The sequence below is a fragment of the Salvelinus sp. IW2-2015 genome, linkage group LG24 (assembly GCF_002910315.2).
Source record: "Salvelinus sp. IW2-2015 linkage group LG24, ASM291031v2, whole genome shotgun sequence".
NCBI classification, from domain to species: domain Eukaryota; kingdom Metazoa; phylum Chordata; class Actinopteri; order Salmoniformes; family Salmonidae; genus Salvelinus; species Salvelinus sp. IW2-2015.
In genome coordinates, this window is record NC_036864.1 from 5,876,557 (window position 1) to 5,893,491 (window position 16,935).

At 42.6% G+C, this 16,935-nt stretch overlaps 1 protein-coding gene across 1 annotated transcript; it reads left to right on the forward strand.

Moving 5' to 3' along the window:
- The first annotated feature begins 76 nt into the window (after window positions 1-76).
- LOC111951477 (tRNA-dihydrouridine(20a/20b) synthase [NAD(P)+]-like) lies at window positions 77-15,061 on the forward strand. The gene is made up of 13 exons (XM_023969598.2): window positions 77-391; window positions 511-632; window positions 780-1,020; window positions 1,128-1,354; window positions 1,934-2,207; window positions 2,624-2,672; window positions 3,227-3,333; window positions 12,065-12,165; window positions 12,323-12,470; window positions 12,755-12,890; window positions 13,163-13,265; window positions 13,534-13,625; window positions 14,473-15,061. Exons 1-13 carry the CDS (start codon window positions 306-308, stop codon window positions 14,506-14,508), a joined length of 1,722 nt encoding a protein of 573 aa, XP_023825366.2. The 5' UTR covers window positions 77-305; the 3' UTR covers window positions 14,509-15,061.
- Window positions 15,062-16,935: the final 1,874 nt, after the last annotated feature.

The following is a 16,935-nucleotide window of genomic DNA, read 5'->3' on the forward strand; positions in this document are numbered from 1 at the left end:
AATAAAAAATATTTAAATCCTTTTTAGGTTCAAAGGTAAAACATGAAAGGTTGTTCAGAGGACACGCCCACTAACATACCGCGTGTTTTGTTTGCATTCGGGTGTTTGTCATCTTTAGCTAACTAGCTAGCTTAATTACATTAAATATGAACGTTATCTAGTCACATCAACGTTAGAATAGGTCATAAACTGCATGCAACAAACAGTTTCGACTGTGGAAAGAAAAGCATTACCATGCCAATCTAGCTAGCTAGCTAGCTAACTGGCTAGCTCACTTCAGTGATTAAAAACATACTGTACGGTCTATGAAAATGACGACCACCAACATGATGGACATGTTTGAGGAAGGGAAAGTTCTGAAAATCTGTGCTCCTATGGTCCGGTATTCAAAGTAAGATTATCTGATCTTCGTACATTTTCAATGACTTGTTCAGCAGTTGGGTTTTGTGCAGATAGCTGAATTAGGTTGAGCAACAGCTATAACTCATCGTTTATTTTCAACTTTTCCAGGTTGGCATTCAGGTCACTGGTGAGGAAATTTGACTGTGACATTTGCTTCACTCCAATGATAGTTGCGCCTGACTTTATGCGTTCTGTCAAAGCCAGAGACAGTGAATTTACAACTAATGAAGGTAATATGAGATCACTCTTTTTCTTCAAGGAAATATTAGATGCCTCTCAAACTATAGGGACTTGGTGTCTGCTGTCATTGATGTGTGGAGACTGTCAATTTGTTGTCAATTAAATCCAACTTTATTGCTCTCTGTCTCTCCCATCAGCTGACCGTCCTCTGATCGTGCAGTTTGCTGCCAGTGATGCCCAGACCCTGGCTGATGCAGCCTGTGTGGTCGCACCCTTCTCTGATGGAGTGGACCTCAACTGTGGCTGTCCCCAGCGGTGGGCCATGTCGGAAGGCTACGGGGCATGCCTTATCAACAAGCCTGAGCTGGTCAAAGACATGGTTCGACATGTCAGGAACCAAGTGGACAATCCTAACTACACAGCCTCCATCAAAATACGGTAAGAGTGATCATATCACCAAATATAATTGTTTCACTTTTTTTTGCAAATGACCTAAGTGTCGTCTGAAGTTCCTTTTGTAGTTGTTGTTTCCTCTCTTTTCACAGAATTCACAAGGACCTGCGGCGTACAGTGGACCTGTGTCAGAAGGCAGAGGCGGCAGGGGTGTCCTGGATAACGGTCCATGGTCGGACCGCAGAGGAGCGCCACCAGCCGGTCCACTTTGATGCTATCAAGACCATCAAGGACAGCCTGTCAGTCCCTGTCATCGCCAACGGAGACATAAAGACCCTCCGAGATGTTGAGACCACTCACCAGCTCACTGGAGTCGATGGTCAGTTCAATTTGTGCAAATCGCAATTGATTCTTTATTCCCAATATTGTGCACTACTTGTGACCAGAGACTCCAAAGGCAGTCACACAGGACTCTGGTCAAAAATAGTGCACTCTGTATGTCAATAGGGTGTCATATGAGACAGACCATTAGGAACTACACGTGTAGTTATTTCCGTGGGAAAGACAGTCTTGAAATAGCTTATATAGGCCAAAGTGATCCACAATGACAAGCTGGGCAATTCTATGAAAATAAACCARAACATGGGGGGTTTCTGGGGGGGAGCCACTATCATGGTTTATTTTCATAGAACTGCATAGCCCACTGTTTTACTCGTTATCATAAACACTTTATCTTCTTTTCATCTGCATTTATTCTGTAACCTCTCATTCCCTCCAGGGAAATCATTATCTGTTTATTGTGTCATCTTAACATATATTCATTGTAAGTACGTAAATGGGTAGCTAGAGGTTCCATTCACAGAAYTAATTTGAGAAAGATAGAATATATCAATACAGGATCTTTATTGTTAAATGGCTCACTCAAGACACTTCCCACCCCACGTGCCCTGTCCTGTAGGTGTGATGGCAGCCCGGGGGCTGTTGTCCAACCCGGCCATGTTCGCTGGCTACAATGAGACCCCTCTTGAGTGTGTGTGGGACTGGGTGGACCTCGCCACGAACCAGGGGACACCCTTCACCTGCTTCCACCAGCACCTCATCTACATGCTGGAGAGGGTCAGCTCCCAGCCTGAGAGGAAGGTGTTCAACTCCCTGCATAGCACCGCTGCTGTCATAGACTACCTCCACAACACATATGGATCCCCAGACACACAGACAGTAGGCCTATCATAAACACTGGCTGGGTATAATTTATTGTGCATGTTATTAATCATATTTCCAATGGAATAAAAGCTTTTATTTACTATATTACCTTTTMATTTTTTATCTCATTCTGATAGTTAAGGAGTGCAGTGTGCGATCACGTGACCCTCTACCTGCAATAAAAAAAACAAGGGTTACATCAGATTCACTTCAACATGTCCAGTCAGAAAATGTCAAAAGGTACAAACAAAACCATACACATTACACCTAATTTCAACATATTTGTAATTTCCATGATGTGTACAGTATGGTATTAACAATATATGGCAGAACCTTATTGGTTCTCAGTAGAGGWTTAAACCGTAAACGAACAGCTACTGTAAAACGTTATGTATGACGTCATTCCAATGAGACAAAAGGCGGAGTGAAACAACTGTCTCCAAAGTTTGCTTTTCTCTTTTCAACCTCCGGTTTCTTTGTCCGGGTGCCGCAGAGTAAGTTGCATACTTTGCATAATTATTACGATATTGAACTTGATCATATGTGTAGTAACTGTGTATTTCACAAAAGTGCTAACGTTAGCTAGAACCAGTTAGCTAGATAGCTGTCGTGTCCTGCCTTAAAAAATGTTGCCAGCTATAGTACCTGGCTGATGTCACTGCATGAGGCAAAGTCTTGAGCAATATATAGCTAGCTACTATTTCTATGATATAAGGACGTATGTTACACACTGAATGAAACAGCATACATTTAGTACTACTGGCTGTTATTTACCAAGCATGTGAACTTTGTAACGTTACGTATCTAGCTAGGATAAGAGGCTTATCACTGGAACAGGAACAGCACTGTTCTCAATACATTTGCATTGGTGGTTTCACAGTTAGCTGAAATATATCCATAGGAAAGCAGATAGCAAGCTAGCTAGCCAGTTGGATTTTCCTGTTGTTGACATCAACAATTAAACCAGTCCGGTTCCATTCTGGGGAAATAACCTACTGCCAGACTGTGAAAAGGACCTCTGTTGCTTAAAATGTTTAATCTTTTACAGACTGTATTGTTAGAGATGACGTTGCAATGGACTGCAGTTGCCCTCTTCCTCTATGTGGAAATAGGTGTACTACTCATCCTCTGTCTACCCTTCATCTCAGCCACCAGGTAGGAATGAGCCCTAGCCAGTCCTGATACTGCAACAAGCCAGTAAGCAAAAWTAAGTTGAAATCGTGTCTAAAATATGTATTTTCCAGACATTGAGGTCAGGTTAATTTTTAGTTCTGAATGAAAGTTAAAGARGCCATTTACAGACGTTAAATATACATTTTTTTGTTGTTGTCATTGACGAATTACCAGGACGCGTACTCAGAGCATGTGTCGACCAGATGGCAAGTGTCTACATTCACYTTTTCAACATCTCCCAGACCCAGTCTGTAATACCCACGTTTCAAGCAGACCACCATAGTCCCTGTGCCAATGAACGCCAAGGTAACCTGCCTAAATMACTTCCGCCCCTTGCACTCACATCTGTAGCCATGAAAAGCTTTGAAAGGCTGGTCATGGCTCACATCAACACCATCATCCCAGAAACCCTGGACCCACTCCAATTCGCATACCGCCCCAACAGATCCACAGGTGACGCAATCTCTATTGCATTCAACACTGCCCTTTCTCACCTTGACAAAAGGGACACCTACATGAGAATGCTATTCATTGACTACAGCTTAGCGTTCAATAGCATAGTGCCCTCCAAGCTCATRACTAAGCTAAGGACCCTGGGACTGAACACCTCCTTCTGCAACTGGATCCTGGACTTCCTGACGGGCTGCCCCCAGCTGGTGAGGGTAGGCAACAACATATCACGCTGACCCTCAACACGGGGGCCCCTCAGGGGTGTGTGCCTAGTCCTCTCCTGTACTCCCTGTTCACCCACAACTGCGTGGCAATGCATGACTCAACACCATCATTAAGTTTGCAGACGACACGACGGTGGTAGGCCTGATCACCAACAGCAATGAGACCGCCTATAGGGATGGGSTCAGAGACCTGGCAGTGTGGTGCCAGGACAACGTCCTCTCCCTCAAGGTGAGCAAGACAAAGGAGATGATCGTGGACTACAGGAAAATYAGGGCCAGGCACACCCCCATTCACATCGACAGCTCTGTATGGAGCGGGTCGAGAGCTTCAAGTTCCTTGGTGTCTACATCACTAAGAACCTATCATGGTCCAAACACACCAACACAGTCATGAAGCAGGTACGACAACAGCTCWTCCCCGGCTCTTCCCCCTCAGGAGGCTGAAAAGATTTGGCATGGGACCGCAAATTCTCAAAAAGTTCTACAACTGAACCATCGAGAGCATCCTGACTGGTTGCATCACCACTTGGTATGGCAACTGCTTTGCATCTGACCGCAAGGCGCTACAAAGYGTGGTGCGGACAGCACAGTACTTCACTGGGGCCAAGCTTCCTGCCATCCAGGACCTCTATACCAGGTGGTGTCAGAGGAAGGCCCTAAAAGTGGTCAAAAACTCAAGCCACCCAAGTCATATACTGCTCTCTCTGCTACCGCATGGCAAGCGGTACCGGAGCGCCATGTCTGGGACCAAAAGGCTCCTTAAAAGCTTCTACCCCCAAGACATAAGACTACTGAACAGTTAATCAAATGGCTACCTGGACTATTTGCATTGACCCCCTTGTTTTATTCTTATTTGTTCTTAACTTTTGCTATGACTCTCTTGCACAGGCTCAATTGACACTCACTGGACTCTAACCACTCACTCACACATACTACACTGGTACTCCAACACACACACACACACACACACACATGCATATTGACGTCACACACATACATTCACACTCTTCACATACGCTGCTGCTACTCTCTGTTTATTATCTATGCATAGTCACTTTACCCCTAGCAACGTGAACAAATTACTTGAATTACCTCAACTAACCTGAACCCCTGCACATTGACTRYGTACCAGTACCTCTTGTATATAGCCTTGTTATTGTTATTTTGTTACTTTTTTCCTTTAGTTTATTTAGCAAATGTCTTACCTTTTTAAAACTCTGCATTGTTGGTTAAGGGCTCATAAGTAAGCATTTCACAGTAAGGTCTACCTACACCTTTTTATGTTTAGCGCTTGTGACAAATACAATTTTATTTGATTCTATGGCCAAGTTTCAACTGCGCATGCACTACATCACCAAAAGTATGTAAGTATGTGGACATCTGCTCGTCGAACATCTCATTCCAAAATCATGGCATTAATATGGAGTTGGTCCTCCCTTTGCTGCTATAACAGCGTCCACTCTTCTAGGAAGGCTTTCCACTAGATGTTGGAACATTGCTGCGGGGACTTGCTACAATTCAACCACAAGAGCATTAGTGAGGTCGGCACTAAATACTTTATGTAAATTAGGTATTTCTGTTTTTTATTTTTTATATATTTGCAAAAAGACCTAAACCTGTTTTCGCTTTGTTTTTTAGGGTATTGTGTATAGATTGATGAGGGGGGGGTATTTAATCCATTTTAGAATAAGGCTGTTGTAGTGTCTTTGGACTATCATTAAAGTGAAGACTGTTATATTATCAAATAAATTCTCTGTGTAATTATTACGTGATTAAACTAATCATGTAAAGATGAATTAACTAGGACGTCGGGGCACCACGGAAAATGTTGTTTAAAGAGTTACTATTTCCCGAATTTAACTCTCTTCAGATATTTTCTTATCTTATCGATTACAGTCACTTATTAATGTATTATTACCTCAGTCATATTCTAAATTATGCAAACTCTTGGATATCTGCACGAACCCTAGCATAAATGATGAGTCAGCGATATACAAATTGGCGTAATTTARTTAGCAACTAACTAAATAATCACACAGAATTACATAAACACACACACAGGATAGGTTACACATTGAGTACTACATAATGCACTGAGAAGTCCCTAGTGGACTAAACCGATATGACGGCTTGTTACACAAAATTAAAGGGGAGGGCATGTAAGAAAGAGCGGGACAAAAGACATAGGACTTCACTATTGTAAACACAGCTGATAACTAGGCTCATTGAAATGCTAATACTTTGCACATGAACACCCGCTCTTTCGAAAGGAAGTGCAATTTATATATTTACGACTGTATGTCTTGTTGTTTCTCTGTTGAAATCGCTGGTCCATCTGCTGGAGAGTCAGTCGACAGAAAGTCTCTGGTTTGTCCACCAGAGATCAGTWTTTCGTAGTTGTAGCTCTGTTATAATGGATACGTCAGATGTACCAATGGMTGTTGATAGGGAAATGTTCTCCAGAATGYATCTTTCAGAGTACCAATCGGTCGTTCGATATGGAAGTGTTGTCTTGTKTTCGGTCGAGTTTACTAGACTATTTTACATATACASCTGCAGACTGTGAATGTGTAGTCTTGTAGTTTTCTTAACCAGCTCCATGCTCTCTGGTCTATAGAGTAGAAGCCATTTCAACATGGGGACTCCCGTCCCTGCGTTTTCTTGACTAAATGTACATTTTGTCACGAGTGCTATTTACATCTTCTCACAAATAGTTTCATATTTAATCATATCAGTTTCCCAACATTTGGGTGTGACCCTGATCACTGGGAAATATACACATTCAGAGACACAGTTATGTTGTTATACTGTCCTTCATGGGATCCCAAAACACAACTGATCTCACATAATTGTTATTTAAGTGCCCACTGATCATTCCAACTGTTTGGACAAAGATYCATATTGTTTAATTCACCAACCTGTTGATGTTGGAGTTTTTGGCGGGAGGACTCCCTTTGTTCCACAGAGGTTTCTTTCCCTCAATATTGCATGACAAGGAAGATAAKGTTTCTGTAAGGTATTTACGACCATCATAAAACGGCCAACTTCACCGGTCTCCCCCTCTGTAGAGSGGACCCACTGTAACCTGATCCTTCGGATCCTCACAGGAGTCATGACACTGTAATGTGTAAAAAGGGAAGGGGTCTGAAATACTTTCCGAATGGACTGTGTGTAAATATAATATACAGTGGGGAGAACAAGTATTTGATACACTGCCGATTTTGCAGGTTTTCCTACATTGACATTACATTTAAGTCATTAGCAGACGCTCTTATCCAGAGCGACTTACAAATTGGAAAGTTCATACATATTCATCCTGGTCCCCCGTGGGAATTGAACCCACAACCCTGGGCTTGCAAGCGCCATGCTCTACCAACTGAGCCACACGGGCGACACTTTCCTACTTGCAAAGCATGTAGAGGTCTGTAATTTTTATCATAGGTACACTTCAACTGTGAGAGACGGAATCTAAAACAAAAATCCAGAAAATCACATTGTATGATTTTTAAGTCATTAATTTGCATTTTATTGCATGACATAAGTATTTGATACATCAGAAAAGCAGAACTTAATTTGGTACAGAAACCTTTGTTTGCAATTACAGAGATCATACGTTTCCTGTAGTTCTTGACCAGGTTGCTCACACTGCAACAGGGATTTTGGCCCACTCCTCCATACAGACCTTCTCCAGATCCTTCAGGTTCGGGCTGTCGCTGGGCAATACGGACTTTCAGCTCCCTCCAAAGATTTTCTATTGGGTTCAGGTCTGGAGACTGGCTAGGCCACTCCAGGACCTTGAGATGCTTCTTACGGAGCCACTCCTTAGTTGCCCTGGCTGTGTGTTTCGGGTCGTTGTCATGCTGGAAGACCCAGCCACGAGCCAGCTTCAACTGCTCTTACTTGAGGGAAGGAGGTTGTGGCCAAGATCTCCGATACAATGGCCCCATCCATCCTCCCCTTCAATACGGTGCAGTCGTGCCTGTCCCTTTGCAATACTTGTTCTCCCCACTGTATATATGTAAACTCAGCAAAAAAGTAAACGTCCTCTCACTGTCAACTGCGTTTATTTTCAGCAAAAACTTAACGTGTAAATATTTTTATGAACATAACAAGATTCAACAACTGAGACATGAACTGAACAAGTTCCACCAGACGTGACTAACAGAAATGGAGTAATGTGTCCCTGAACAAACGGGGGGTCAAAATCAAAAGTAACAGTAATCTCACTGTGGGCCACCAGCTGCATTAAATACTACAGGTGCATCTCCTCCTCATGGACTGCATCAGATTTGCCAGTTCTTGCTGTGAGATGTTACCGCCACTCTTCCACCAAGGCACCTGCAAGTTCCCGGACATTTCGTGGGGGGGGATGCCCTAGCCCTCACCCTACCGATCCAACAGGTCCGAGACGTGCTCAATGGGATTGAGATCCGGGCTCTTCGCTGACCATGGCAGAACACTGACATTCCTGTCTTGCAGGAAATCACGCACAGACGAGCTAGTATGGCTGGTGCATTGTTCCTGCTGGAGGGTCATGTCAGATGAGCCTGCAGGAAGACCACACGAGGGAGGAGGATGTCTTCCCTGTAACGCACAGCGTTGAGATTGCCTGCAATGACAAGCTCAGTCCAATGATGCTGTGACACACCGGCCCAAATCATGACGGACCCTCCAAATCGATCCCGCTCCAGAGTACAGGCCTCGGTTTAACGCTCATTCCTTCAACGATAAACTTGAATCCGACCATCAGCTCTGGTGAGACAAAACCGCGACTCGTCAGTGAAGAGCACTTTTTGCCAGTCCTGTCTGGTCCAGTGATGGTGGGTTTGTGCCCATAGGCGACGTTGTGTGCTGGTGGGGACCTGCCTTACAACAGTCCTACAAGGCCTCAGTCCAGCCTCTCTCAGCCTATTGCGGACAGTCGGAGCACTGATGGAGGGATTGTGCATTCCTGGTGTAACTCGGGCAGTTGTTGTTGCCATACGGTACCTGTCCCGCAGGTGTGATGTTCGGCTGTACCGATCCTGTGCAGGTGTTGTTACACATGGTCTGCCACTGCGAGGACGATCAGCTGTCCGTCCTGTCTTCCTGTAGAGCTGTCTTAGGCGTCTCACAGTACAGACATTGCAATGTATTGCCCTGGCCACATCTGTAGTCCTCATGCCTCCTTGCAGCATGTCTAAGGCATGTTCACGCAAATGAGCAGGGACCCAGGGCATCTTGCTTTTGGTATTTTTCAGAGTCAGTAGAAAGGCCTCTTTAGTGACCTAATGTTCATTAATTGTTTATGGTTCATTGAACAAGCATGGGAAACGGTGTTTAAACCCTTTACGATGAAGATCTGTGAAGTTATTTGGATTTTTACTTTGAAAGACAGGGTCCTGAAAAAGGGACGTTTGTTTTTTTGCTGAGTTTATATGTGTGTGCGTGCATGCATTCTGATCCCTTGACTTTTTCCACATTTTGTTACGTTACAGCCTTATTCTAAAATGTATTAWATAAAATAAAAATCATCAGCAATCTACACCCAATACCCCATAATGACAAAGCGAAAACAAGTTTTTAGACATTTTTGAAAATGTATTCAAAATGAAAAAAACATACCTTATTTACATAAGTTTTCGGACCCTTTGCTATGAGACTCGAAATTGAGCGCAGGTGTATTCTGTTTCCAATGATCATCCTCGAGATGTTTCTACAACTTGATTGGAGTCTACCTGTGGTAAATTCACACACCAGTCTATATAAGGTCCCACCGTTGACAGTGCKTGTCAGAGCAAAAACCAAGCCATGAAGTCGAAGGAATTGTCCGTAGAGCTCCGAGACCAGATTGTGTTGATGCACAGTTCTGGGGAAGGGTACCAAAAAAATTCTGCAGTATTGAAGGTTCCAAGAACACAGTGGCCTCCTCCATTCTTAAATGGAAGACGTTTGGAACCACCTATACTCTTCCTAGTGGTGACCGCCCGCCCAAACTGAGCAATCGGGTGAGAGGGGCCGTGGTCAGGGAGGTGACCAAGAACCCGATGGTCACTCTGACAGAGCTCTAGAGTTCCTTTGTGGAGATGGGAGAAACTTCCAGAAGGACAACCATCTCTGCAGCACTCCACCAATCAGGCCTTTATGGTAGTGGCCATTCCATTTAAAACACTGTATCAACCATCCATTTAAAAACACTGTATCACCATCCATTAAAACACTGTATCACCATCCATATTAAACACTGTATCACCATTCCATTTTAAAAAACATGTATCACCATCCATTTAAAAACATCTCAAAACATGTCCCAATTCTGCGTGCCCAGTTTAAAACCAAATTGAAAATACCCCACTACAATAAATCAAAACATGGAATTTAAAACACCAATAACAATTATTCATAACTGGTGTGCGTGCGTGTGGTAAACCATAGGACAAAAACACACACAATGTTCAGGCATTCCTTATCTGGAAGCTCCCTTTACGGCCTAATCCAGATGCCTTTATACTTATTAAAACTGCAGAATTTCACTAACTGCTCTCCCAAAGACCACAGTTTTGGGAACATTCCAAAAGAGAGAGATAATGACACCCCCTCCTCTTCCTGGAGGAGAGAGTGTACATTTCTTTAGCATTCCCTATGCTTACATCTTAATCAGCAACCCAAAAGTTTTAATTACAAAGAATCCACTGTCCTCCCTCCAATCATTAAGCGTTTGTTTAATCCACACCCAACGTTTATGTACCCTTTATTTAGCAGTTACTACCCATAGACACAGTGACTTTATCTGGCCACTAAGTCTAACCATTTACTCCCGTATATGACTGGTCCTTTTTTTCCCCATGATTTTCCATAACCACCGCACCACATGAACAACACATTTAAAAGTTCATTTTAGGTTTGGTAACCCCGACATCTCATTTCTCGTGACCTCTCCTCCCTTTCGTCCATTCTATAAATCTATTTCATCATTCCTTTTTTAGACATTGTCTTTAATTCTCGCACGGATTATCCGACCCCAAAATCGTCTCCACTTCCTCCAATGTAAAATTATCCGGGTCTTGTTACTGTCTTATGTTTAAAGACAGGTAGTAATCGTATCGACTTTCGATGCTGCCCCCTGTACCTTGCTAAATGTAACACCTTTCCCTGTAGTAAATGTAGCATAGTTTCTCATTGTAAGGAATCAGCGATATTTGATCCCAGGCATCTATTAGAAAGTTGTGTGAGACGTGGCCTCCAAGTCTCCCTTCACATAGAACTGCCATATCTATGAACCACTATCGATCGAACCAAGGGCCTGCACCGTTTTGTGAGAGTTTCCTGCCCCGCTCCTTTCAAGAATGTTCGCTGCTTGTTCTTTTGTTTAAAAAAAAATGCAAACGCTCTAATCGCAGCATTCCCTCTGAATGCAGCCGGTGCAGTATGCTCCATTACCACACTACACTTATTCTTCCAACGACCAACGGCCCCCACATCTAAAACAGGAATCTATCGCCTCTACACTTTGATGTTTTTTTCGCCACGTTTCCCTCCCTGTTTCTTTGTCTTACCTTGGTCATTGAAACCACTGTTTTTGACTTTCACTGTGACTGTATTCATAACCTTGTATTAGAACCTACACTATAGCGTCTGCAAATGTAGAACTGGAGAATACGGTGACCAATGTCTTATTCCAGTGTTTACGCCTCATATCACTGTTGTTGACCACACATTACCAAAATATTCGCAGTTGTCTTCCTATTCCACATAATCTGTCACTGTTCCCTGCCCCAAAGAGTATTAACCAACCTCTCTCCTTATTGCTACTGCTAATACACTCGAATCATGTTCAAACATCTTTTGAATTCATTTTTTTATTTTTTAACCATGGATGAGGCTCTCCTCCAGATTTACAGGCAACCTTTTTATCACTATCCACATACTACTCTACTGCCTCACTGCCACTGCAGGCTGGCCAGTAGAGGCAGTTAGAGTTACCCTGACTACAGTAGTAGTGACTTGCTGTTGCAGTGTTCTGAGTCTCCTAACATTTATGTTTTTGTGCTGTTTTGCAGATGGCAGTGTATCTTCCAGCTGAGAATATGGAACAAAATGGCCAGGTTTTGGAATAAATTCTTCCTCGCCATGATCATAATCCTTATAGTCCTCTTCCTCGGTAAGCTGATGTCAAAAAGTGTCATGTTTAATTTACTCACAGATCATAATGACAATCTRTCACCAGAGATCMTACAATCTCATGCAWRACATTTTTACAATCTCAATGTCTTACCATGTTTAACCATGTCGTACCACACCTGCACACCCTCCTGTAGATGCTTTGCGTGAGGTGAGGAAGTATTCGGGCGCGGGAAACAGCATGGATGCTAATCTGCATCCCAACATGTTTGACCACCTCCACATGAAGCTGTTCAGAGCCCAGAGAAACCTCTACATCTCTGGATTTACCCTCTTCCTCTGGCTGTAAGTCCTGGATCTGTCTGTCCATCACTCACCCATCGACATACTGAGTCCTCACTGTGTCGTCATCACATTGGGATGGATACTGGTGAAACCAGCCAGTGCATGGATCGTCGTAGTCATAGAGATTTCTTAATTCATTACAATGACCATAACACTGGTCGTTTTCAGTAGMGCACACCGTAGCAAAATGTTTATCAACGGAAAACAAAAAAAGTGTTCAGAAGGACAAGTTCAGGTGGCAGCTGAGGTATTGAACACAATCTATGTGTGTTGTTTCCCTACAGAGTGCTGAGGCGGGTGATCACTCTGATCAACCAGCTGGCSACGGAGTCTGGCACCACGGCCTCTCTGCAGACCAAGGCAGAGTGTGCCAACCAAACTGCCAAGAAATACATGGAGGACAACGAGCTATTGAAGCAGGTAAGGTCAAACCRAGTATCGCTGCCCTTTCTGCTCCTGAGCCCGGGTCTCAAAAAGAAGAGTAGCGCTGATCTAGGATAATTCCCTCCTTGTCCATGAAAACATATTCATTTTGATGTAAAAGGTGAAACTGATGCTATATCAGAACTCCTACTCAGAGATGTGGGCCTTCATCCACACTAAAAGAAACTAAACTAATGTTGGTACTGCATATGGTCGAGAAGTGTGGTAAGTGGCTCATGTTTGTTAATGTTTACCTGTGTTTGTTTCAGACTTTGATGTATGGGAAGGGGGACAAGGCCACAGCGGAGGGAAACGAGCTGCTGAGATCAGAGAGGGAGAAACTGAGAGGAGAACTGAAGGGCTCAGAGGAAGGTGAGGAAGAAACAATACTTTTGTGACAAAGACGGAATAATAGAACCACAAATCCACTAATACTTCAATAAAGTGAAAATGTACAACTACAATACAATAAACAACCAAATGAAATCGGACCATAATGACAATAAAACAAACATGGGCTTCAATTACTGTTTGAGAATGTGCACTCTGACCCATAGCATGTCACCTTGTAGATAGATTGGAGGATATGCATGGGAATTGGATGATAATGGGAATGCTTTGTTGTTAATGTTTTCCCTAGCCTTGAAAAAGTCCCAATCCGAGATGGAAGCTATGAAGAAACAATCCTATGGACTGACCAAAGAATACGACCGACTGCTGAATGAACACCAGGTAATCCCAGACCAGCTCACATACAGTATCTACACTTAGCCTACWGTGCCTTCAGAAAGTATTCACACCCCTTGAATTCATACAAATGTTGTTACATTTCGCCAATGGTCTACACACACTACCCCATAATGTCAAAMRGGAATCATGTTTTTTGAAAATTGCTGAAATGTCTTGAGTCAATAACTATTCAACCCCTTTGTTATGGCAAGCCTAAATAAGTTCAGGGGTAGTGATAGTGAATGTTCCTGAGCAGCCAAGTTAGTTTTGACTTAAATCTACTTGAAAATCTATGGCAAGACCTGAAAATGGTTGTCTAGCAATGATCAACTACCAATTTGACAGAGCTTTAAGAGTTTTGAAAAGCATAATGGGAAAATACTTCTTAATCCAGGTGTGGGAAACTCTTAGATTTACCCATAAAAACACTCAGCTGTAATCGCTACCAAAGGTGCTTCTACAAAGTATTGACTCAGGGGTGTGAATACTCATGTAAATTAGATATTTCTGTATTTCATTTTCAACAAATAGTGCCAAAAAATTCAACAACTTTTTTTCCCACTTTGTCTTTATGGGGTATTGTGTATAGATGGGAGAGAAAAAATAATATTTAATCCATTTTTAATTCAGGCTGTAACACAACAATGTGAAATAAATCAAGAGGGATGAATAGTTTCTGAAGGCACTGTATATATTTGATATTACTGCTCACCCTGCCTTGTTCAAAGCTGTATATTACTACKCTGCTCAAATGTAGACAGAATACTTCAGCTCTGATTTTAGTACTACTACTGTACATTTACTTGTACCACTTCAGATACACTGTATATATTATTCTTTATTTTTCCAGAGTCTTCAAGAGAGTGGAGATAAAAAGGATGATTGATCGGGCTTATGACTACAGCGGTCAGAACGTTTACAGATCGTACCAAGAAACCAGAAATACTGTCACGCACGCTYTCACTTTCCTTTGACATACTGAAGCACTGTGCATGATGTCATCAAAATACTCCTCCAAAGCCTCACTGAGCCGCCAAACCTCAGATAAAAAGCACCTGAGCACGTTTGTAATAGATTAGCTACTAGACCAGTCTAGAAATAGTGTTTCTATTATTTGCTGACATTTGGAGAATGGGTGGCAGTACACGCTTCAGATTACAGTGGTCGTCTACTGTGAATATATTTTTGATGTAATGGGCTTGCTATGTCGTTTTTTTCCTATGTGTCGCAAGAGCACCACCATTGCATTCATCTTTTTTTTTTTTACCTTAGCAGCAATGCATATTACAGATTGAGTTGTATGTGTTTTGTAAAACAAAATTAGCATTGAGTTCATAGGGGTAGAGAAGCTATATTGTGTCATTTTTGTTGTTGAATATTTGATATCAATGTTCTTCATTCCTCTTAGATGTGGAGGGTTTGTGAATATTAAACAGGGTCACGGTCATGATTTTCTGTTTTGTAATAAGGATACTGAAATGGAAAAGTCTGAGGAAATTCATCTTTCCTTTTCTCACTCTGACTCCCTGTATTGACTGTCCTAGCCCAGGGGTTGGGTTGGGTAGACTGGGTCAGCACTTGGAGTGGAATTGATAATCAACCAACAAATCTTCCTCTAGCCCCCATCCCCTAAGTACTTATCTCCTATAGGGCCCCAGTACTGTACATTCAATTCCAATACTAGGGAACAGTAGCTTGCCTGACTGAATAAGTGCCTTTCAGACCACTGTAGATATATTTTGTCATTCCAAGTAGTGTGTTTCACTATTACAGTTGTTTTTCTTGCGAAATACGTATTTTTTTTTGGTATGTAGAGACAATTTTTCCAACATGTTATCCCATATTAAAAATGTTRTACTCTTGTATTACATTTACAAGATATTTGCTTTGTTTAATCGAATAAATACAACTATATACATTGATTTGTTTTTATGCGAGTAAGAAATGCCATGCAATTGGTTTGTTTCACAAAACAAAGTCATTCAAATAAAAATGTTCCTTGGTATCCCAGTTATTTGAAATATTCACCCGTACGATATAAAGTTGGTGTTTATTCACCAACTTTAGGAACAAACTTGATATAACCTGAGAATTGGCTATGATGTTTTTGTTGTGAGGTTTTGGCACATTAWGGGCTCTATTCAATCMGTATTGCAGAAATTCAGCGTTAGTGTGATTAAAATGTAACGGCAGTATTCCAACGTCAGCGGAGACTGCATTCACGGTAAACGCTGCATACAGTGCATTCGGAAAGTATTCAGATCCCTTGACGTTTTCCACATGTTATGTTACAGCCTTATTCTAAAATGTATTAAATACATACAATTTCTCAGCAAATGACACACAATACCGCATGGAAAAGCGAAAACATAAATACCWTATTTACATAAGTATTAAGACCTTTTGCTATGAGACTCGAAATTGAGCTCAGGTCCATCCTGTTTCCATTGATCGTCCTTGAGATGTTTCTACAACTTGATTGGAGTCCACCTGTGGTTAATTTGATTGATTGGACATGATTTGGAAACGCACACACCTGTCTATATAAGGACCCATGTTATCAGTGCATGTCAGAGCAAAAACCAAGCCATGAGGTGGAAGGAATTATCCATAGAGCACCGAGACYGGATTGTGCCGGGGCCAGATCTGGTGTAGGGTACCAAAAAATGTCTGCAGCTTTGAAGGACCCCAAGAACACAATGTCCTCCATCATTCTTAAATGGAAGAAGTTTGGAATCACCAAGAATCTTCCTAGAGCTGGCCGCCTAGCCAAACTGAGCAATCGGGGGAGAAGGGCCTTGGTCAGGGAGGTGACCAAGAACCCGATGGTCACTTCTGACAGGGCTCTAGAGTTCCTGCCTGTGAAGATGGGAAAACCTTCCAGAAGCGAAACATCTCTGGTCAGCACTCCACAATCAGCCTTTTATGGTAGAGTGGCCAGAACGGAAGCCACTCCTCAGTAAAAGCACATGATAGCCCACTTGGACTTCTCAGACCATGAGAAACAAGATTGGAATCTTTGCTGAATGCCAAGCGTCACATCTGGAAGAAAACTGTGCACCATCCCTACTGTGAAGCATGGTGGTGGCAGCATCATCTGCCTGTTGGGGAGTTTTTTCAGTGGCATGGACTGGGAGACTAGTCAGGATCGAGGGAAAGATGAACAGAGCAAAGTTACGAGAGATGCCTTGATGAAACCTGTTCCCAGAGCGCTCAGGACCTCAACTGGCGTGAAGGTTCACCTGCCAAACAGGACAACGACCGACGCAACACAGCAAGACAATGCAGGAGTGGCTTCGGGACAGTCTTTGAA